This window comes from Cavia porcellus, unplaced genomic scaffold (genome assembly GCF_034190915.1).
Source record: "Cavia porcellus strain 051 isolate PalLab524CR breed Dunkin Hartley unplaced genomic scaffold, mCavPor4.1 scaffold_23, whole genome shotgun sequence".
In the NCBI taxonomy this organism is placed as follows: Eukaryota; Metazoa; Chordata; class Mammalia; order Rodentia; family Caviidae; genus Cavia; species Cavia porcellus.
Genome location: NW_026947506.1, coordinates 8,318,994 through 8,342,974, shown reverse-complemented (window position 1 = coordinate 8,342,974; position 23,981 = coordinate 8,318,994). Strand labels below are relative to the sequence as shown.

The 23,981-nt window shown below is 41.3% G+C and overlaps 1 protein-coding gene across 6 annotated transcripts in view; it reads left to right on the top strand.

Moving 5' to 3' along the window:
- The window catches only part of Parg (poly(ADP-ribose) glycohydrolase), a 105,486-nt gene that overhangs the window by 32,179 nt on the left and 49,326 nt on the right, over positions 1–23,981 (top strand). For all 6 annotated transcript variants that reach the window (XM_063233779.1, XM_063233778.1, XM_005002049.4 and 3 more), the window contains 2 exons: positions 8,334–8,426; positions 11,911–12,068. In XM_063233779.1, the coding sequence (XP_063089849.1) occupies positions 8,334–8,426; positions 11,911–12,068 (251 nt within the window). The remainder of the gene's footprint in view (positions 1–8,333; positions 8,427–11,910; positions 12,069–23,981) is intronic.

Sequence of the window (23,981 nt, the reverse complement as noted above, 5' to 3'; positions counted from 1 at the left end):
CAGCCCTTGGTGGGGGGGAAGAGCAGCCTCTGGCTTATTCCCTGTCAGGTGACCATCAGATTAGTGTCAGGTCAAATGGGGTCGTAAGGGCAGGTTATAAACCAGGCACTTCAAAGACTATACCTCATTTGTCCTTCCTTAGAGCATGTTATTTCAAGTGCTTGGCGTAAGGTATGATTTTTATTAGTATTTCCCACTTTCAGAATTCATAGGAAAACTTTAATAGCTTTGTGAAAAGGCAGACCCACCAAACCAAACAGAAGCAGAGAGGCGAGGCAAGTCTTCAGCCTACCCTTCTTCTTGTCACCACTGCAGACCCCGGGGCATGTGGCCTTCTGTGTGTCCTGCTCTCTCCCATGACATGCATTGTGTATTTCTTCTGATGGCATGAAGAAAAATTTGAGCCATTTTATTTGCATCCACAAATTAGCTGCTAATTTGTGCAATATGCCTTCTTAAATGTGAGAATGCTAGACTGGCTATTTCCTGAGCCCAATTGGACTTTATTAAAATATGGAGAACATTTTTACTGAAACCGTAATTGTCACGGGTGATACACTTGAGAGAGTCGCCCTGTGGCTTGCCTGTCAGACTTTCATGAGCCTTCAGAAATTAGGGGAATGAGTGAGTTTGTTTTCTTGTAAGCTGTCATATTCCTCACTTCAAAGTGTCAGCCTGAGTTGTTTGCAGACAAATGTAAGAAACATTCACCTTCTCCAGCTGATCTTCTACTTAATTTAATGCTATCATTTTTCTTTTCCCTCTGATTATTTTTTTTTAATCTTAAAGCATACTTAAAGAGTAAATGGATCTTAAAGATGTTTGTAATTTAGACTTACGTTACTTCTTTTCATATTTTTTAAACACAAATCTGTTGGATTTGGGAAAACCTAGTGGGGTTTTGGTAGAAAGCTAGGTCCCTATGTACACTTTAATTAACTTTATAAATAATTGTATTTTTGCTGAGTGGTAAGACTTTGGAAGACAATGGAGAGAAGGGTAGAAGGCATCAGTTAAGTTATTTTTGTTGATACACATGAACATTGCTGTTGCAGGCATGGTGAACTGACCATAAATCTTGTCTTAAAGAACTGCTAGTAAGGGCTGGAAGGTTTGTCCATAAATAACGACAGCATGACACAGAAAGTCTTTCAAGTGTCCCATGATAAAAGAAGACAGAAATTGCAAGATGGAGAGTTCCTTTCTAGCTAGAAAAGACATCCAAATAGACGTTGATTTTGAAGCAAAGTATTTGAGCAAGATATCAGAAAGTTCAGGTAAGTTTTAGAGTTAAAGAGGGGAGATACTCTGGGCATAGTGCGAATTGTGTCCGTGGAAACACACGTTGGTGCCACAAAAGAGTGAGTTGCTCAAGTGCCAACGATGTAAGAAGCACAGGGAGTGTGTTTGTACACTCATAAGTATAATTAGTATATTTACCTAAATAAGACGAGAGAGGCATCTAGAGCAGGTAACTTAACTTCTGGTCGCAGAGTTTGTGCTGTATGGGAAGGGTAGAGAGAGCTGCCGAAAGGCCTCAGAACACCCAGGTACGTTTGGGTGGGAATTGGAGGTGCTTGGCAGCAGGGCCGCAATTGGATTATTGTGGTGTTCTCAGTGAGACTGCATGAGGGGCTGGGTCAGAGCAGCTTAGTGGTGATTAAGTGGAAGTCATGAATATTTGAAGTCCTGCTGGATCTGGATCCATAAATAGGACTTGGCAGTAATTGAGGTAGGGGTAAAGAAAGGGGGGAGAAGCTCTAGAAAGGTGGTAAGTTATTAGCCCAATCGCTAATAGGAACTTTGCATTTATGTATGCAGCTTTAGAATCCATAGGATGCTGTCATTATATCTGAGCCTTCATGGCCCTGTGGGGTAAGCAGCTGTAGTAGTCGTGTCCTCATTATAGATGAGGAAATCAAGAATGTAAGGGTTTTCTGTGCTGATACAGAACCGGGCCTGTACTTGTCATCATCCAGGTTCTTGGGCCAAGCGTCTTCCCCTAGAGCACCATCCTTTGTGAATCTGGGAAGCAAACCCCTGACACATCTGTACCACCAAGTTTCCTTTTGTTTTGCTTTGTTTTTTCTCTGATGTGAAGTCTGCTTTACTTTTCTTGAGCCTTAGCTTCTATAGATAGCTTCTGTAGTCCTTTGTCTTGCAGGGCCTCTTTCAGGATAAAATACCGTATTTTTATTTCCACCAACTCATAGTGCAGCAAATAATAATGAATTTTGCATTGTGGTTAGTACTGGGAATGCACAGTGTTTAAAACAGTCCGCCTTTTTGTGGTATTTCTAGATTATAGGAGGAGAGGAAAACGTGTAAATAATCATTGTAGTAAACTGTGACAAGTGATCTTCCAGGTGTTTGTGTTTGGCTGCAGTCACAGAGGAAAGAGACATTGGGCAAGCCAAGTCTTGATGGGTAACTAGTGGCTTAGCAGTAATAAATGTTTAAGAAGACAGAATAAAGCACTGCGTCGTCACTGTGATGGCTGTTATTTGCTGAAAGCTTCTAATTCTGCAAGATACGTATTTTCATTCTGTGGGTGACCAAACAGGCTCTCAGAGGCCGTGATCTGACCGCACTAACGCAGCCAGCATAGCACAGAGGGAGCTGCACAGCGTTCGGTGTCGCTGGGGAGCAGCATGTACGTGACGGGATGGACACCAACCAGAAAAGAATCAGTGTTGTAAACATACAAATGTACTCTTTATGCCAGATGTTAAAAATAAAGACTTCATGATAGAGGAGGGAGAATATTTTAACATACGTGAGAGACAAGATTATATGTTAGGAAAAGGTGAACAGTTAAAAATTTCTGTGTATGCCAAGATGTTTTCACTGATCCATTCTTTTAAACATGTAAAGAGGATACTATTTAGTTATTAATTTTACTAATCATTCTTATTTAGTATTTTCTTACTGATTTTAACAAACTGAAAAAAAAAAAAAAAAACTGGAGAGCCACCTTGCGGTTTGTTTATAAGGGCAGTATATCTCCGGTTGCTATTAGGTGACAAAGATCTTACAAAACATCAGCAATATGAATGTAATAATATATAAAAAGAATAATGCATCATTACCAAGTCTTACTCATCTCAGAAATTCAAGGTTGGTGTCATATTTGAAAAGTTGTATGTTTATTTCAACAGATGCAGAAAAAACACTTGGCAAAATTTCATACCTATTGACAGTAAAGAACTGTCAGCAGGCTAGGACGAAAGTGAAATGTCTGAAATCTGATGAAGCATCCCTGTGAAAACCCTACAACTAAAACCATCCTTAGTGGTCAGACATTAGAGTCTTCCAAAGAGGGAGGGGAAGCAGAGACATCCTTCTCTTTACTCTCTTGTATCTTCCTGATACTGGAAATTCTAGCCAAGGCCATAAGGTAAGAAAAAGAAACAAAATGTTTGAAAATTAGAAAGGAAGGTCTTTGAAAATTGTTTCTGCTTGCAGTTGACTTGTTTGTTTATATAGAAAAACCAAAGGAACATGGAAAACTCAATAGAACTAATAAGGATATTTATTTAGTAGAATATAGTAAGGCTAGAAATCATTATATTTTATAAACTGGCAGCAAATACTAAATTTTTAAAATTCCATGAGAGCAATAGTAAGAAATATAGAAAACTTAGAAATAAATTTAATTTTAAAAATGTCCAAAACCCATACCTTGGAGACTATAAAATATTGCCAAGAGAAATTGAAGAAAACTCAAATGTGCGTACACACACACACACACACACACACACACACACGTACTTGGTGACTCGATGTGGTTAAATATATGTTCTCCCTGTGTGAAGTTCCTGCCATAACATCAGGCACGCTTTTTGTAGACAGTGCATAGTGGTTTCTAAAATTTATTTAAAAACGTAAAAGACAGAAAACATACCAAAAAATCTTCAACCAGAAGTTCACAGTTGGCAGATAAATTCACTGCTCTGAAAACTATGATAAAACTATAGTAAACAAGACAGTATATTTAGGGAGTTAAATAGTATGCCTCTAAAACTGACCCCTTGGGTATCAGGACATAGCTTTTCTTGGAAGTCCAGTCTGTATAGCTTCAGTAGTTAAGGTAAGATCCTGCTGGGTTGGGATAGGCCCTCCATGTAATGGCTGGTGTCTTTTTAAGCAGATAGGAGGACTCACAGACAGACATGAGGAAGAGGCATATCTGATACCTGGGAAGAAACCGAAGGGATGCGTTAAAGCCAAGGAACCCTGGGAATTTCCAGAAGCCACCAGCGGCAAGAAAGAGGCAAAGAACAATTCTTACCTAGAGTTGCCAGAGGAAGCATTGATTTCAGACTTCTAGTCTCCCCAACTGGATGGAATAGGTTCATTGTCTCAAGCCTCCCAGTTTGTATGGCACTTCTGACAGCATTAGAAATTAAGAGTGAAATTGATCAGTGGACTAAATAGGAAACCCAGAGAGAGACCCTTGTTTATCCAGTCATTTAATTTCAACAAATGTGCCAAAGAAGCCCAAGGGAGGAAGAAATTTCTTTTCCACAATTGGGGCTGGAAAAGTTGAATGTTCATACACACTGAACACAGAAAATAATTCTAAATGTAAAAGTTAACTTCTTTTTTTTAACTATAAAACTTCTAAGAAAAAACTTGTTTGTGGCTTAGGAATGAGGTAAGCGTTCTTCAGATGTGGAAAACATTAACCATAAAAGAAAGAAGTCATAAGTAGTTGTCATCAAAGAACACTAAAAAAAATGAATAGGTAAGCCAGAGACAGAAAATACTAGCAAAATGTTTATCTGGCAAAGCACTTGTCCACTGTTTATGAAGAATTACAGTTCAAATATCAAAAGACGGCCAGCTGTATTTTTTAAATGAGCAGGAATTTTAAAGGAATTTACAAAGGAAAGTATAATAGTACTAAACACATTAAAAGGCTAGGTGTCTTTTCTTCAGGTTGATTGAATAGCTATTTTGCCTAACCCTCCTCCAGTCAGCCAAAACGAGACACAGCATATAAAGTAAACATGAGAAGACTTTGAAAGGTGAAGAGAAGCAGTTCTGTAGAGAGTGAGAGACCCTGGGAAAGACCTGAACTAGGATGATAGGAGGAAAGCCTTTCTGTGGAGCGCTTCTATTAGACACCTCTTCCCTTGCCTACATGGGCAAAGAAGTCCAAGTGGGCAGCTGTCCCCTTCACCTACTGTCACAACAGCTTGCTTATGTAAAAGATTTAAATGGGCTCCGAAGTCTCATAAATCCAAAATTTCCAATTCAGAAGTACTAGTCAAAAACATTCATCACCACGTACCAGGAAAATTTCAGCTGAAATGAGAAAAGACCAACAAACACGAGCACCAAGATAATAACAGATGTTAGTCATGTAGCAAGCCTTGGAGAGCAGCCATCGCAGAAAGACTCCAGCGAGCAGCTCCAGACATGCTTGAAACAGATGAAAGAACAGAAAGGCTGGGCGATAAATGACCCAAAAGGACATTTTAGGGTTGACATTTACATTCCCTGGATTTTTTTTTTAAAGCATAGGTTGATAGAGAATGAATGTGACAGAGGAAAGACTCAATGAATTTGAAAAGTATTAGAAAAAATTAGTTGATCTATGCAAGAATATAGACTTTTTTAAAAAGTTTATTGACCCATGAAACATTAGACTACAAAAAGAGGAGAAAAGGAAGAAAAAAGCATTTAATGAAAGGGTACTGAAAACTGCTAAAATTTGACAAAACACAAAACTTGCAGGTTGAAGAAAACTGAATGAACCCCAACTGGTTTCAAAAAAAAAATCCCTCAAATAACACTGTAGTCCATTTTAGGCAAATGAAAAGGTCTTGAAGCAACACAAGGGAAGCAACCCAGTGATAACAGGGAAAGGCAAGAAGGAAGTAGCACAACATTTTTGAAGAATTGGAAGAAAAGAATTATCAACACAGAATTCTGTATTGGAGGTGAGCATGTGTATTCAGTTCACTCAGAATACACAATCAGTAAATACAGGTCAAATTCACTATCTTCAAGTAACCCATAGGATAGAAGGAAAAATAAAACATGATGGAAATAAAAAATATTTGAAGAAATTTCTTGAAACAGAAAAGAAATGGGAAAAGTAGGAATCTCAAACTGTCAGGAAGAAAGAACTATGGAAAGAGCAAACCTAGCAGACGTTTTCCCCTTTCTGAACATTAATATTGTTAGAACGTTTTTCATCCTTAAGAATTATAAAACACTGTCCTAACGTGGCTAGAGGAAATGTTGATGGCACTGTAAATGAGGGAAGGTAAAAAGACTTCACGGGAGGTAGTCTGCAGTTTAAGGAACAGAAGAAATGCTGATGTCAATAGATGATGATAAGTTACTAATATAGTGCCTAGAATCACCATTAAAAATATGCTGTCAAAAATACTTTACAAAATTCAGTATCGTCAAGTAATCCAGAAATGTCAGGCTGAAGTCATAGCCTATCAGTGGTTACATTAAACATAAATGGTCTACATTCAGTTGTTAAAAGAGAGTAGATTTTACGAATGGCACGCTTTGTTATTTAGAAGTTGCTTCAAACAACAGTATAGGCGAGTAGAAAATTAAAGGTAACTATTTGTATATTAGTCTGTTTTCTGTTAGTATAATGAAATCCTGAGGCAACATACAAAACAGTGGTTGATCTGGCTCACAGTTCTAGAGGTTTAAGGGCTGGCACTGGCTTAGTTCCGATGAGGGACCCTTTGGCTGTGTCATGTGCAGATGGCATCATAATGGGAGTAGAAAGAGAGGGACAGATCAGTAAAGCAAACTGACTAGGGACAGCCGAGTTCTGCTTTTCATAACAACCTCTCCCAAGAACTCCTTAGCGCCACAAGAACTGTATTAATCCCCACCAAGGGAGCACTTTACGCACCTCCTCTCAGGCTCCACCTCTTAAAAGACTGCAGTCCTCCCTTCACTGCCATGTCCTCCAGCATGTGGACACTTGGGGGACATGCCCCAACCATAGCATTGTGTAATACTGAAACCTAGAAACCAAGATGCTGCTCAGCAGGGCAGTAACTAACAAACTGGTGTATACACATCATGGAGTGCTACTCGGGACGAGAAGGGACGGGCTGTTGGCACTTTCAACACCTCACGTGACTCTCAGGGGCGTTACTCTGCACATGTCAGCTGGAAAGAAGCCACGTGAGTGCATTTGTGTGACGTGACAACTGCAGAGATGGAAGAGATTGGCGATTGCTAAAGGCTAGGGGCGGAAGGAGGAGGAGGGGGACGTGTGACTCTAAATGGATAGTTTGAGACCTTTACCGAAATGGAATAGTTCTGTAGGGTCTGGGTTTCGGGGGTTACTCAAATATACACACAGAACCATCACGGGGGAAACGGGGTGAAACATGCACTGGACCCATCTGTACCATTTTCCAAATAAAAAGTATTTAAAAGCCAAAGATAAATTCTCAGCAGGAAGCGTTGAAGTATTTTAAACAATTGCATTAGTAACTTCTGTGCATTTTCAGATATGGAAGCAGTGTCTTTATTTTGTATGTCTAAAATAGAATGCCTTCTATAAATTACTTTTCTAAACTTAGTTTTGGTTTCTATCCAAAGTACAGAGACTTGACAAGCTGGCTTCCCATTTCCACTTGAGCTGTGATTCCCAATTGCTCCCTGACATCACCTTAGTTCTGCCTCGTTTTAGTTGTCTTGTTCATGTTAGCTTTATCATATTCTTTTTTGTCAAGAGGGTGGTGCAAACCCCATTCATCTGGGCTATGATTGCTTTTCCTGCCTTATGCAACTTTTTATTTTCCCCAGAATTAATGATAGTCTTGCGTTCACTAGGTAATAGAGTTTAGAATTTACAAAAGACAAAAATGAATCATGAATGTCATCTTTGTTGTGCTTCTAATTATGATTATAGGAATTACGGTTTTAGCTGGCCAGGGGTGCCTAGAAAGGCAGAATTTCTAAGGTGTGTTAAGAAGTCTTGCTGCTTCCTGCCCAACAAATTAAATTTGGTACATACAGAATGCTCTGAAGCAGTAGCATAGCTTTTCTGGTGATTTCTTTAATTGTAAAATGAGTGTTGTATTCGATGGTGCACCTGGGGTGGGAGATGCTAGGCTCGGTTATGTAATTTGTTTTCAGAGGGCATTATGGTGGGTTAAGTATGTTTACAAATGAATGGGTCGGAGCATGGCTCACCTGTTGATTTGTTTTTGCATGTGTTTAGTGGTAATGATCGTGAGCATTATAATGGGACTCTGTGAAAAATGGATTCACACTTTAATTTCATAGCAGACATAGTTTATTATTACTCACATAGCATATCTGTTGATTTCCAGGTACTGGAGGAGGCGGAAGCCCAGCATCTGTATCAGTCCATTCTGCCCGACATGGTGAAGGCCGCGCTCTGCCTGCCGAGTGTTTGCACCCAGGTTAGTGAGGTGACACCCTTGATGCACTTTGGCTCAGAGAGCTGGGAAGCAGATTTGCCAAAGAATATGGTAATTTTTCTATTTTAAAGAAAAGGTTAAAGGCAAGAAAGGATGCTACAAAAGGACATTAAAAATGCATCATTCAATTTCGGAGCTTCCGCTGACACTGAAGTTTGCTTACTCAGACTTCTGTCTCCTCATTGAAACAATCTGTATCTTGAAAAACAGTAGTCATTTCAACCATGTTAGTGGAATCGTGATGTATTTTCCAAAGGGCTTCCTGCTCCATGCTTCTTTCTTAGTCCTCCAAAGAGATATATTATCATAAAAAATATAATACTTTCCTAAGAATAAAAGATGTGATATCACTTCATTGAGTGTAGAATGCATGAATTACACATTGCTGCAGAACAAAATTTAGTGTCTTAAAGCAGTCAGCATGTATCATGTCCCAGTTGTCGGCCCTGGATTTGGGACCAGCTTAGCTGAGGAAGGTGTGGTTGCAGTCAGGCTGGAGGTGAGGGCCAGGCTTCTCTGAAGGCGTAGCGGGCTTAGAGGCCCCCACAGTAGCTGCTCCCCACAGAGAGCAGGGGAAGCTGCAGTGCCTTTCTTGACTGGGTTTCTTGAGCCTTCCAGTGTCGGGCTGTTTTTCTGTTCATCAGAAGCCCTAATGGTAGCTCAGACCCAAGCAGGAGGGAGTTAGACTCCAATCTTTAAAGGGAGAAGTGCCAGACAATCTGTGGGCCTACTTTCTGCCTCCTGATGAGGTGTTTTTGTGCTTCGTGGTTTCTTCCTGTGCTTGTATTTGCCTTTGTCTTGTTATTTTAGGGCCCCCCCTTGCTGTGTGGATGCTGACTAGGATTCTGCTAACAGTGTTGCCCCCAGGGGTTCTTGGGTTTGAGGATGTAGCAGTTGTAGGATGGATCCCAAGTTGTAGGATGGCCACACTCATTGCACACCTCCCGAACCACAAGCACAGTCAGCGTGGCAGCCAGAAACCCCCACACGTCAGAGGCCTGTCAGAGGCCTGTGTGGGGCCCTGTCACCCAGAGCAGTGTGCTGCATCTGGTGAGCTTTGTACTGTGATTCTTCCAAAGCCTTTTAACTTTAATTTCACCTCTGTACTGCATTGTGTCTAAAATAAATCTTACTGTTAGACAGAAAATGTATTTACAAACGCCTCTTTCTGATCCGAGTTACTTAATAAATAGCTTATATTACATACTCATTCTTTTTCCTTCTCTCCTTTCATTACCAAGTAAAACGTCTTGCAGCTGTCTGGTTCTGCCTTTACTGCTTCCCTTGTGAAGTCGTGCAGCTTTCCCCAGGGAGGCTTTATCCACACTGTCATACTTCCCACGCGATTTTAATTTATATCTCTGCACATCTCCTCGCACTAGATTATGTTCCCCTTGAAGGGAGATCTCTGTGTCTCTAGATTTTGGGTGGTGCTTAGTTAATTGCTTTTTTAATGTAGTGTGTAATTCATGATCAACGATATCTAGCCTTTTGACAGGCTCGCTCAATCCTCTCATTCTCTCCTGTTCAGAGAGGAAGTTTCCTTATTTTATTTGATGAGGTACTTATTAAAAACTGGTAAATCAGTAAGCTATCATAAGTTGCTTAGTAGAACTAAGTCAGATTCCTGGCCCACCACGTTTTACCTTGGCGTAGCATAAGCTTGTTCTTTCATCAGTTATAAGCTCTGCTGAAAGCCAGTCTCTTTAGGAGAATTAAGGTATGACTTGAGATCAAAATATGTTTTTGGCAAGTTAAACTGTATATAGTGATATTTAATGATTTACCACATTAGAATATTCTAGGACAAATCTAAAAGGTAAATTTTGGATTTTTAAAAAGAAAGCCAAAAAAAAGATACTTTGGAAGAGTGCTTTGAAATATCTTGGTTAATTGTAACCAGCCTCTTATTTTGTCCAGCTGACTGGCAGTAAGATCTGTCTCTTCTCTTTCCCTAAGTTCCTGCTTTTATGCATCTCTCTTCACCAAGAGAGCAGAAGTCCTGTGTTCTTTTAAAAATTACACTCTATTTATTTGGGTATGAGAAATGTTTGTTTCAGGTCCATTAAACCTAAAATATTCAGCATGAATTTTTAAAATCACTTTTCTGGCTAACTTGATAAATGATAGTCAGAAATTCATTTTTTATTAAAACCAAATAATAATTTGCTTTTAGCCATGAAAACTCTGTCGCTTTGTCCAAACTCATTGCTGGGTAGTGAATAAATGTTTAGGATGGAAAATGAAGATCAATATAAGTTCTTTGTTTCTTAGAATTAGAAATGGTGATTGGCAATGCCTGAAAGAAGGAAGGATTTTGGAGACCATAGTGAAAGTATATTCTTTACCTTTTGCTTTTTTGTTTACTTGTGAATTTTTCCAAGAGAAATAGTTGCGTTGCATGATTAAGCTTTTCTTCGTTCTGGTAAACATTCCAGCAATGATGTGTGTTCCCTGTTATTTAGAAAATTTGTGGTTTTGAGTTCCTCTTGCCAGCTTGTCCTTAAGCTTAATTCATGTGTTGATTTCTGAAGAATGATCAGGATACTTTAGCCTGGAACTGGTTTGAGATTTGCACAGATAACTTGACATTCTTCCCTCTGGTTTTTTTCTGAAAGAAAAACATCTCTAAATATTATGGGGAACACTTTGAAACTTAACATCTACTGGGTATACTGGCAGTTTGTCTTTGGTTTTATCAGCATGGCCTTAAAAACATAGTTTCAACGTTCAAAGTAGAATAAAACCCACCAAAAATAATACTCAAGTCCAATACATCATACTGATGAAATTTCACTGAATTTGAGTTTGTTCGAGGTAGAAAACAATTTAGACATAAAGATGTCCAGCATCTTCCTTAACTTGGATGTTTAATTTTGTAGGAAATGCCTGCCTGTTACAAGTTACCTATAGGTCAGTGTGATGATTTTCACGTGTTCTACTAAATTGCTTTAATAAAAGTAGATTTGAGTCTCATAAATTGCCCATGTACAGTGTGATTCATAATAAGGAAGAAAAATCTTATTTATTGAATTATTGTCGTTAGATCATTTTACTTAGGGATAAGAAAAATTGCTCAGCCTACAATTTCTAGTATTTAAAGGCAGAATTTAATTAACATCAGCACAATACCTTGCTTCAGTATTGTACTTTTCTTTTGTCTTTGTTTTAATTTGTCATTACATAGGTAATGTGTTTCTACTTACTTGCTAAAGCAATCTCATTTTTCACTAATGAGTAATGTTTTGTGTTATTGATTAGAAATCTGTAGTCTGTCAAACAAGTACCTTTTTCCAATCATCCCTGATAAGCAGCTCTTGACTTTTAACAGTATTGCTGATTTAAGGATTCAAGAGTGGCTCAGAATTATTCCTGCATTTATTTGGCAAATGCAGTTTGGGGCCTCTGCTTTCAAAATTGCTAAACTAATTATTGCTCTTGTCTGTGTTTTTGTTTCCTCCACCAGCCAATACCACTCCTGAAGCAGAAGATGAATCATTCCATCACAATGTCACAGGAGCAGATTGCCAGTCTCCTGGCTAATGCGTTCTTCTGCACGTTTCCCCGGCGGAACGCTAAGATGAAGTCAGAGTATTCCAGTTACCCTGACATTAACTTCAATCGGTATGTTTTCAGGGAACAGCGCCGCACAGTGGAAAAGAGCGGGCCAGAAGGAACTAAGAACTAAGCCCAGTATGCCCTGGGCTGAGCACTTCGTGTATAATTAGCTGGTGTCATTTTGATAATACCTTGAGTTAAGTGATATTTTATCACTTTATGGGCAGGGTAATTAGAGTTCACCGAGGTGAAAGATTGAAAGACTCGGTTGGCAGCCGGGCACCATTATTGCACAGAAGCAGCAGCCCTCTCCATTGTTCAGTGCCCCATGCTTTCCCTTCTCCCCGCTTGTCCTGCCGAGAGTCTGTGGATTGCACTCGCCTGTGTGAGTATTCACCGCAGTCCCTCCGTGCTGAGACAGTGTTAAAGTGAGAGGCAGAGTGCACACCTGTAACCCAGACTACAGAGGGCTGAGGCCGGAGGATTGCGAGGTTGAGGCAGCCTGAGCAACTTCACAGTCCTTTGTCTCGGAGTTTAGAGGGTATTTATAGGGCGTGGTGTGGCGGCCTTGGGCTCAACTTTTTTTTCTCAGAGCCGGGGGGAAAAAAAGTACAAGTAAAAAATCTTTTTCTCCAGAAATCCTATAAAATAAGAATATGAAGTCATGAGGCTTGAAAAATCTGCTTAAGGTGAAAAATAACTGACTTTTTATAGATGAGATTGATTTATTAATGTAAAATTTTTGAGAGGAAGACTGAACAATGTTCAAATTGTTAGACTCAGTTAATACATTGTGAAGGTGTCCAGCCATTTCCCATCACCTACACAAAAGCACCAAGGAGTCTTCTTGGCAAACGAATGTGGTTTGTCCCTCCCTCCTGTTCCCCAGTGCTCTGTCTCTCAGCTCATAGTTCCTTCCTGCACTTGAGAATTACCTGTGTGGCACCTGGGAGCAGGATGTGAGTTTCTCCCCTGTTATCCGAAACGGCACCTGGCACCCGAGACGCTGGTATCACCTGCTCCTCTCTCCCAGCAGGTCGTGTGCCCCGCCCTCCCTCCCTCTGCGCCACTCTGGTCACTTGTCTCCTGCCTCTGAGGCTGTGCCCAGACAGGAGGAGCAGACGGCCGCTGCTGCTTTGTGTTCACAATGGAATATGCAGTAAAGCTCTTACTTTAATTTACATTTTAATGTAGTTGTCTTTTTAAAACTTCATTTTGAGCTTAATTTTAGACTTAGAAGTTGCAAAAGTAGCACCAAGACTTTTTGTGTCCAACTCACCTACTTCTGTATCTTAGTGTCTTTTGTGACCATAGTAAAATTCTGTAATCCCAAAGAGGAAGTTAGCTTTGGGACAGTAGTGTAAATTGAGCAACCAACTTTATTTGAATTCAACAGTTTTTGTTTCATGTCCTGTTTTCTGTTCCAGGATCTGTGTCCTCCAACCTGTTCCTTAGGTTGTTTTCTTTTCCTTATGACTCTGACACTTTTGATGACTGTGGATTAGTTGTTTGTACAGTGTTCTCAGTGCGGGTTTGGCTGATTTCTGTGACAGCTGACACCACAGAAAGGACCTTGTGTTCTCGGTGCAGCACATTAGTAAGTCGCGACTCATCCTGGTCCTGGTGGTCGGGTGCCGCCGTTATCTGCTGGGTTTTCCACTGTAAGGATACTGTCTTCTCCATCTAGAGAGAGAACATTCTGTGCACCTGTTTTGCCTCGTATTTCCCCTCTAACTTTTCCTCCCGCTGGTGGATCTTGCCTGCAAATGTTTCAGTATTGGTTGCCCAGTGTAATTTTTGTTTTCCGCTTCTACACTTATTAAGTGAAATTCTAAAGAAGATCTTTCCCTCATCCTCTGTTTTTAATATCAGCTGGACTCACAGGTCTTTACTGTTCAAATTAAAATGGAATCCTGTCATTACTCATTTTACTGCTCAGAATGTTCTTCTGTCTTTGGCCAGGAGGGCTCCTTCATGTTGGCTCCTGTGTTCTTTTGTCAAGCTCCCAACATTTTTTTTTTTTTAGCATTTTTTTCCCTTTTGGAATCACAATATGTTCTAAATCAGTGGTGGCGAAGCTGTGGCACTCTTGCCCCAGCAGGCTGCTGTATCATTGAGAGCTCTGAAAGGTTCACCGTCACTGCTCTAGGCTTATCCTAGATTTTCCATGCCCCAACCCTGAATCAGCCATTTTTCCGAGGATCATTGAGTCCATTTGTGTAGAGACAGCTCCTGAGGGTCAGGTGTGCGCACTGCTGTCATTGTTTCTGATACAGCTTGTGCAGGGGCATCTCTGGCATCTCAGTGCAGCAACAGGGAATGTGCTCACCGTCCTCTCCGGTGTCACAGTCTGTCAGCTCCCAACTCATGGCTAGGCTTTTAGAATCACAGGGTGAGCTGGGGATGCAGCTCAGTGGCACAGCACCCGCCTGGCAAGCACAGGGTCCTGAGTTTGATTCTTGGTACTGAATAAGTAGGATTACAGGATGCTACTGTCTGTTGAGATGAAAAAAATCAGACAATTTGGCTGATTAGTGCTCCATAGAAAATTTTCACTTAAAATCTAAAAGCAAAACATTGTAGACATTTGATGCAATTTTGGTATATTCAGTGTGAACAGGGGAGCTTTTTTGTTTCTGTTTAGCAGTTGAAAGCAAATGACTATCAATTCCTAAGTTATATTTTTAAGGGCTGTCAAACATTGAAACATGAATGACAATCTGTTATATACAAGTATTCATCATCAACATTATAGGGAGAGGGCCTCAAATAAATAAAAATTATATCATTAGTGTAAGAAAATTTCTCCAAATTTTAGCAGTCAGGACAATATTCAGCTTACAGCATATCACCTTTAGTTGCATAAAACTTGGTTGTGAAGAGCATGTTTTTCCAAATCTAATAACAGCTCAGTTTGTTTTAAAAAATAGTATGTAGACATTTATTTTGGTTCAGATATAGTCAGGAAGTTGCTGTTCTGACCTATGTGTTAAGATCCTGGGGATACAGAGAAAGCACAAGCTAGGTTCTCAGTTCTTCTGTACAGAGTGTTTCATGTTTAACAGCTGTTTGGGTAGCGTTCTCTCCACAGGGCTTTTGTTCTTCCTTAATACACAGTTTATGATCCTGCGAGGGTAGGTCTGCTGCTCCCGTGGGTTCTGTGACACCTCTGTTCTGCAGAGCCCAAGATGCCCACTGCAGTGGCATTCTTTACTGATGGCTAGGATTTAGTAAAGGGAATTCTACTTGAAGATGCCATCTGAACCACGTATGAAGGGGTTAGAGGAGTTCTTACTGATAAGGAAGCAGAGTTAACATAATCAAAGGCCCTGGGCAGAGAAGGGCTTCGAGACCAGCGCGACATGGAGAGAGGAGAGACTGCAGATGTAGGGAGGGGCCATGCAGGGCCACACCCTGTGGGCCCGGGTGCGCCAGCTGAGAGCAGTGATACGGCATTGGAGCCTCGTGCACGTTACCAGGTTTCCACAGGCAAAGGTGTCTTTGGATTGTAATGTGGCCGTTGCCTGAAGAGAGCTCACAAGTGTTTCAGAAGAGACAGCCTGCTGGCTGGAGAGGGTAGGGGTGGGGACACAAGGCTGAAGGCCTTTGAAAGAATGTTCAGGGCAGCAGTGACAGGCGGGTCTGAGGAGGCATCCCAAGTGCTACTTAGAGCTGTGCAGCCAGATTTGCAGCTTTGGTGTCTTCTCTCTTCCTGCGGTGTCACCTGCCGTACTTTGTTAGGATTGCTGCTTCTCTTCTTCCGGTGTGATGCAGAGCGTATCTGTCCTGCTCAGTGCTGCTGTCAGCGAATCTCATACTTTGTAGGCCTTGGGTACTTACTGATTAAAATAAATTTTACAGGTGAACCATTTGAGAAGTCAAGTGACTTCTTCAAAGTTAGTAGAGCTAGCTAGTGCAGAGTACTAAAACTGAAATGTAGACCCTTTGTTCTCAGTTTACTCTGTTTTTTTCAAGCTATATTTTATTCTTGGGAGTTACAGGGTTCTTGATTTCCAAGCCATACGTACATTTGTAAATTGTACCTTTGATATCATTAGTATGTGGGCTAAAAATCAAGAAAGAAACAAAGGACTACCCTGGTATTTATGGTTACAGTTGTATTAAAAATCTATTAAATACAATTTTTTTGCTTATTAAACAAAATTAGTAAAGCGTTTTCTCTACTATAAAGTAGACTCCCAAGAAATTAAAGCTGTGCAGCTCTTGCAGGTTTCTCTCAATATAGAAAAGGAAGGGGCTATAAGTAAAGAAGTGAAGATTTAATTTTATAGAAGTATAATTGCCTGTTCGTGTGGAGAGTTACCAGTTATATTTTATAATGAGGGATCTCCAGAGAGTACGTAGCCTTTCTGTTTAATTTATAAGTATTTAATTAGGGCTAGAACTGCCAGAGTGCTAAATTGTGTAATTTCCATAGTTCTGAAGACAATCCCACTGGCTCCAGCGTTATGCTTCTGGTGGTTTGCTTCTGGCGAGAAATTGTTCTAATTAACAGTGTTTGGAGTTGGTGTCTCACTGGCCGTGCACATTTATTTCTGTGGAAAGAGGGATCAGCCGGCGGGTACACCTTGGTGATCTCTGAGGTCACATTGCATGGGGTCACTGGCCAGTGCAGTTCCTTGTTTCAGTGATTGTGGAAATGAAAACTGAGCCACCCCGCATGCGTTTACAAGAAAAATTTAATACAAGTAAGAGAAAATGAAAGGGAACACAGTCAAGATCAAGCCAGTTCCCTAATAAACGAAAATAAGGGATGATAGGAAAAGAGCCTTGAGAAACTGAGGGGGACATAGGGCCTGAAAGAAGGGTCAGATTGACTCATTCGCAAAGGAAGAGACCGGTTTTATGGTGTATCAGGGAGGACTGGGATATTATCTCTGGTTTTGTGGCTTTGGAGTAACCTTCATGACATTCGGGGCGGTTGGGCTCCTGTGAAGTGACTGTCTCTGCTTAGGGCGGGCTCAGTGCTGTGAGCCTGTGCTGGAGTCCACGATGCCCACAGGCATAGGGCAGCGGACATTTCTGGGTGTGGCTGAATGTCCCTGTAATTCTCTTATCAATCCTGAAGGGTGACAGGCTCCGGTATGTAAATGTGGATCTAATAAACCTTATATTGGGCCGAGGGTTTAGCTTGGCAGCATAAGCGCCTGCCTGGTAAGCTCAAGGTTGTGAGTTCAATCCCAGGCACCAAAAAATAAAAACATTTTTTAAAAAATAAATAAATAAAACTTACTTGCCTACTTTGAAGACTAACATGCCTATACAGAGCTGAGAAGAAATTGGTCTGGCCAGTTTTATGAAGTGGAGAACAAGCTTTGTTCAACTTTTAATTACCTACTAGGCATCTATGGGACCAAGGGAAGGGTCAACAGTTTTTAGCAATGGCCACTTTTAAGTGCCTAACTGCCTCAAAAGAAAGCTCAAATCATGCCTCTAAGTCACTGTAAAAAACTTCACGATGGAAATATTCAGTGCTGAAAAATAATAGGACAGTATAGTGAGCCCGTTTTAAATCAACCCGCCTTCCTGCTTAACAGTGTTTTTATTACTGTCCTTGTTCACCTATCCAAACCGTCTTTTTAAAAATCTGCTAAAATATTATAAAGCAAATACCAGGCACCAGACATTTAATTTCAACTATGGGCATTTCAGTACTTAAGTACTTCATTGATAGTTTCAGTCCTAATTCTTGGTTGAATGTGTATATAGTCTTTTCCTCAGAAAAATGTAAGGCTGTGTGTGGATAACTGGAACTGCGTATGTCCGTCAGTGACACAAGGGAAGGCACAAGAAAGAAGGAGGAGGGCTACGTGGCGCAGGGCTCAGCCGTGGTTCATAAGAAGCAGGCAGTTGTTCACAGGCTGATCTCAACTGTGCTGAAGTCCCTGTCCATCAGTGGCTCTCTGTGTGGCACAGACAGTCGGACCAACAGCACACGAATGAGAACACTACTGCTGGGTGGTGAGATAAACACACTTCACACTGGTCTGTTCTAAACTTTCGAGTATTTACATCGAGTATATTATTTTATGTTTAGAAGAAATACAGTTATGTCAATCATAGGAAACTTCATAGGAAAAGTTAATAAAAAGAATACTTTTGTAATTTGATCTTAAGAGTAAAATCACACTGATTTTTGTTTTTTGGGTTTTTTTAGCCTTTTCCTGAAAGCTAAACTGATAGCTTCCTACAGGTTGTACCTCCACAGACAGACTGTACTGTCTCCTAACTTTGTTTCGCATAAAGCAAAACCCAGCATCCTCTGATGGTGGAGAACCACAGTGCCAGCAGACAGCCTTCACTCCCAGTCAAGACCCCTTGGAGTAGAACAGCCTGGGCACAAGTCTTGGGAAGGCTTGGCTTTGGGGACCTCTGATTTCCTAACCCCAACCACCAGAATTTACATTAATTTTAATAGTATATATAATCCACCAAAAAAGTGTATACACTCTTCAGGAAAAGAAAACCTTGTACACATAATTTAATACTAAATTTATTGAGGCATCATGAAGTTAAGACCTTTGCCTCTCCAGTTACAAGAGCTGCTCGGTGTGGTGGCCGTGAGCTTCCAGATATGTATGAGCACAGCAGACCGCTGCTGCTTGGGTAAGCTTGCTCACTGAGATTGCTGCACACTCGGTGTCTTCTCGGGGCCAGCAGCATAGTGGGTTTTCTGCAGTACGACATCCTCGAGGACACCCATGTGAAGGTAACACCAGCTGTTGAAAAGAAGCACTATTTTTCTTTTCTTGAAGTGTGCATATTTTTTTGTTTTTGTTTTTAGCAGATTGTATTTTAATTTTAAAACATCTTAGCTAAACTACAATTTAAAAAAAAATCGTTGGCTATCCTTGAGGATAGTCAGGTGTATTTCACCCAAATTATAAGAAACAAAACGTAGCCTGGCAAGCACAAGGACCTGAGTTCAATTCCTGGACCCCCCCCCCCAAACAAGAATGAATAAACAGCACGACTTAAAAATAATTGCAGATATTATTGGGCTTTTAGTCTGCTGGAGCTCTGAGAAGGATTCTTGGAATTAGATCTCCATTATTGTAACTAGACGTTTAGCCAGGCACTGAGGGCCCCTTGGTAATGGCAGGTTTGTCTTTGTCGTTCTGCACAGTCATTTATCCGTAAGCCATTTGGCTCTGAGTGTCAGCGTGTAAAGCTTAATGGGAAACAAGGCTGGACCATTTTTCTTAATGAAAGGAATATAGATTAGAGTAATGCAAGCACTTTGTATAAATGCATGTTGACTTTTTGTTGGATGTTGTGTAATGTCTTAATTTAGCCCCAGGAGCTCAGTTTACTTGGCATTATTCAAAGTTTTTTGGGCAAATATATTTTAATAACAGTTGCTAATTTATTAAGCTCTGACTGTTTGCTAATCACTGCTGACCTATTTTTGACTCAGTCCTCACATCAACCTTATGAATTGATAGCGCTTAGATGTTGTTATTCCCGTTGTTCAGATGGGGGGATAGAAGTCAGAGAGTAGGATACGTCGTCACAGGCCAACCTGGCGGTAGATTGAGCTCAGGACAGGGCTGCTTACAGAAGCTACGCCCTTCGGCCGCTTCGCTGGGGTTCCCCTTTGAGCAATGCCAGTTAGTACTTCTTACCTCGTACCTAGTCAGAGGTTAGAACAGTCCTTACAGAGAGTTTTCATCTATTAAACCAACCAAGGCCATCTTGGAAGTCCAGTAAGTAGCATCGGCAGTAAATAGCATTTCACCAAATGAGAGTTTAACTCAATCTGTCGATTCGTGAAGCCAGGTGTACTCCTGTCTTCCTGGGCAGCCAGATGCACTAAGTGGGGTAAGCGTGCGATGAGCTCCAGTACGGGGCCAGTGTGTCTTAACCCCACGACACAGGGCTGCTGGACACCTGCCAGTGGTGCTGCCCCTGAGGACGTGCTGGCTTTCCTGCTGCGATGGAAGACCAGGCAGGGCAGCTTCCATGATAAGGACCTTCGGGGAGAAGTGACCCGTCCGCAGAGCAGGGCTTGGGCACTGGTTTCTGTGCCCCCAGACGTCTGTCACTGCCTCTGCTTCCCCTGACCAGCCTCCTGCTGTCGTGGTTTTTGCCGCCTTTCATAAGCAAAAGGCTCTGAGAGCACTCTGAAGGCGAGTTCTTGTTTCACGTGGCTTCTGAAACGGCAGGTCCCTGCTCTGTTGTGCCGTTTGGTAAGCTGCTTGGATGGCATTTTCTACCTTTGTGTTTGCTTTCTTATTTAGTCTGTGCTTATTGTTTCTGGCAGTGCGGAGTGTATATGAGTGCTTAATCTCAGATGAGGTATGGCTAGCTAGTTGATTGAATAAAAAAATGGTGAGAGTATGTGGAGGGAGGCTGACGTCAATAAATTGAATAAGTCTTCCTTTTTATTTATTGTTGTTTTCTTCCAGACCTGCCTAGTTATGTTAAATATGCCTGACCTTTTCCCCTGCTTGCCTCTCAGGGCCTCAACATGCATATAAAGGCTTCCAATGTGATTAGCATTGATGCTTCTGAGATTGCATGGAAACTAGATAGTCAGAGATAAATTGTCGGTCTCGGCAGTGGTCAGCCCAAGAGGCTTCAGCATCTGCCTCTTGCCTGGACTGGAAATGCTGCTGGGGCCATATGGCTGAGAGCTCACAGAGCAGCCAGCAGTGACTTTGTGGCTCTGTCCTAGGGTATATATTTTAAACTGGAAATTGTAGTGCTTCGGCTTGATTTAGTATGTACTAATGGATTAATTTGTAACTTAAAATGGTTGGGGCGGGGTTGTGCCCGTGTGTGTCTAGCATTGAATTTCAGTAATGTTATCAGTATTCCATTCAGGGAGAGGATGTTTCTCTTTGTGAGTATGGAAAGAAAAGCATCAGTTAGTATGTATCTGACCCTTGAGTGCCTTCTTCCTTTGAAAATGCGAACTGCTTTGCTTAGAACAAAGTGAGGTGGTCTGACTCTTTTTATTTGCTTGTTTAAATCTCCAATTATCAGCTAGTGAAATGCCAGGCTGTCTTCCCTACTTGCACAGGGGTTATTAATGTATTATTTTGTGTGCTTGCTTACATACACGGTCTGACTCAAAGCATGCATACCCAGGACTTGGAAAACCTGAGTTTAGAGGTCAGCATTGGGAAGTTTAAAACTGCAGGGTGCTGGTTGGTTATCATGAGGAGGTACCTCTCTGGCAGTCCCTCTCGGTGTGTCCGAGTCTCTGGTGTCTGTCTCCCGTACCCTGCGTTATCCTCACACCAATTCGCTGGGCCTCTGCCCTTCCCTGCACCGGCTCTCTCTCCGCTTTGCCCGGCCCCGGCCCGCAGAGTGTAGTGCATTGCTTCCCTGCCGGCTTCCAGTCGTGCTTGCTACCTGCGTGTCTCTCTTGCTTTCACTACATCAAATGTCCGAAAAGCCAAGTCAGACAGAAATTTTAAGCCTGCTTCAGCTCTTGTGATTTTATCTGCACTCCGCTGCAGACCCACGCCCCTTCCTCCTCCTGTCATTGAGATGGTTACACAGTGATTTGAAATCAGGCTTGGAGCAGTGAATAAATGAAATATGCTTAAAGATTTCACTTGATTTGTACCTTAAGATTTGGACTTGCAGAATAACACTGACTTGCATTTGTGGTAATAATAGCAGCTCTGTAATCTTCCAGGAAACTCCTTATCAGTCGGGTAATAAATCTGCACTCCCAGGAGGCTCCTAAGGTTAATAATTTGACATCGCAGTTACAAAATATGTGGGCTTTTATGTGACTTTATAAATAGACCACCACTTATAGAAGCTGGGAACACTTCTTGTGTTTAGGGAAATTATTCCTTAAGGGCAACAGCCTTTCTCCGCTCTCTGTCACAGTTCTCTTGAAGAACTTTTCCCCTTAGTGGAATTGAATAGGACCTCACTTTTAGAAGGAGGTGGTGACTGCTTTTTATATTCATATTGCTTCCCTCTACTAAATAGGAAGCCTGCAGAAGGATTTTGCTATAGGGCCCAAAGTGTCATTTAGCAAGTCATATTTACTGATACAGGATATTTAATTAAACTGCCCGCAGGTTCATCGTTTCAACTATCATTTTGATTTAAACATGCTCTGTTCTAGTTGATGTCTTGCAGAGATATCAGGCTAAAACCTATACTGTCAATGAACTTTTTTCTTTTTTTTTTCAGCTGGCAGCGAGTATGGGTATTTAAATATTTTAGAAAGATAAATTCTTGGAGTAATAATTATCACACAAGCACTGTTAAACTCTTTGAAACAGATTAGATTTTAAATTAAGTTTAGGTACTACCTAACGTTAGTGTTCTCTGGGGGAAATAGGTATTCATAAATTGCTCTTCCAAGAGTTGACCTTGAATCCAGGCTCAGATCACTGTAAACAGGATCATTTGAAATCTGCATTTCCTTTCCTTTCCCTAATTCATTTCAGTTGCTCAATAGGATTTTCTCATGAAATTAACTTTTCTTTCTCTGCATACTTACATAAGCATGCTTTTCTAATCATGAAAAATGTTGCCCATTTCAGCACTCATTAAGGTGGACTTTTACTTGAAGGGTTTCTGGATTTAAAAGAGTATATGACTAGAGGCAGAGAATCCTCATCATTTATAGCCGCTGAATCTTCCTGGGATTTTTAAATGACTTTGGAAAGCCAGATCTGATGCCGCCAGCGCAGGCTTTTGTGTGAGAAGTCTTTTAGTGAAGTACTTCCTCAGGTCATACATTTCTAAAAGCCCTGCTTTTCTTTCCTCAGGATAAATTGACTTATGTGTTACCAATAACAATGCCACAGCATTTGAAAGAAAACCAAATTAAGTCATACAAATCCGGGTTGCTGGAACCTGGGTAACATACTGGGGGCACTGTTTTGTTTACCAAGCACAGGATTGCGGTAACAGAATGCCAGAAGCTGCTCAGCTTACACAACAGAAATTTGCTTTTTCACAGATCTGAAATATAGACATCCCAGATCAAGTGCTGGCCAGTGAGGGCCAGAAGCGGATGATCTTCCCATCTTGATTACTGCTTTCTCTGCTGTGTCCTCACCTGTCACCTAGCAGAGAGTACCGTGGTGTCTCTAGAAGGACCCCAGGCCGGTGTGATCAGGGCTCTACTTACGGCCCCATTTAGCTGTCACCGTCCCCTCACAGGCCCTATCTTCCAACTAGCCACATGAGGGATTCCAGCTTCAACACAGGAGATTTGAGTAAAAATTACGGTGACTGTTTAAGTGTATATAGTAAAAGACACATGACCTTTAATCTCCTTCAAAGACTTGTGGCCTGCCGTTCAGAACACACTTTCCCCCTTGTCCCCACCACTTTCTGAAGCAGTTCTGGAGCTCTCTGTCTTGAGAGTCATTGGCTGTGTGGTCTTGGCTGCCTGAAGATCCCAAACTGATTGAAAATGCTTATATTTCATGGTCACTTTTACTTGGGGAAGAGTCAGGTGTCCTGTGGCACCAGAGATGGTGAGGTAAAATAAACGAGCACCCACCATAATGTTTTCATTGGGTACCACCCAGCAGCAGCGCTCACCAGTGTCTTAGTGTCCTCATAAGAACCCTCAGGAGACAGGACTCCTGGGACTGCGTCGGAACGTAGCCGGCAAGGTGGGGGAAGAGTGTTCCAGAGAAGGAGGATCCATGGCATGGCAGGCTACCTTCTACTATAACAAAACGTTCCATCAGAACACTCGCCATACACTTCAGTCGCACTTCATGGGGATGTTGAGAGAGCACAGGTGTTCTTTCCCACCATCTTGTCGCACCTGCCTGTGTCTCTCCCATAATCACAGACCTTGCCTTCATTGCAAACACTCAGGTGCAGATTGTTGCCAATTTTTTTTAATTTTAAAGATCGTAAAATCCAAAACAACAGAACAAAACTATCAAAACAAAGCAGCAAAATTGGTACAGAACTTCAAAGTAGGATACGAGGAAGACAATAGCAGTTGTCTGTTACATC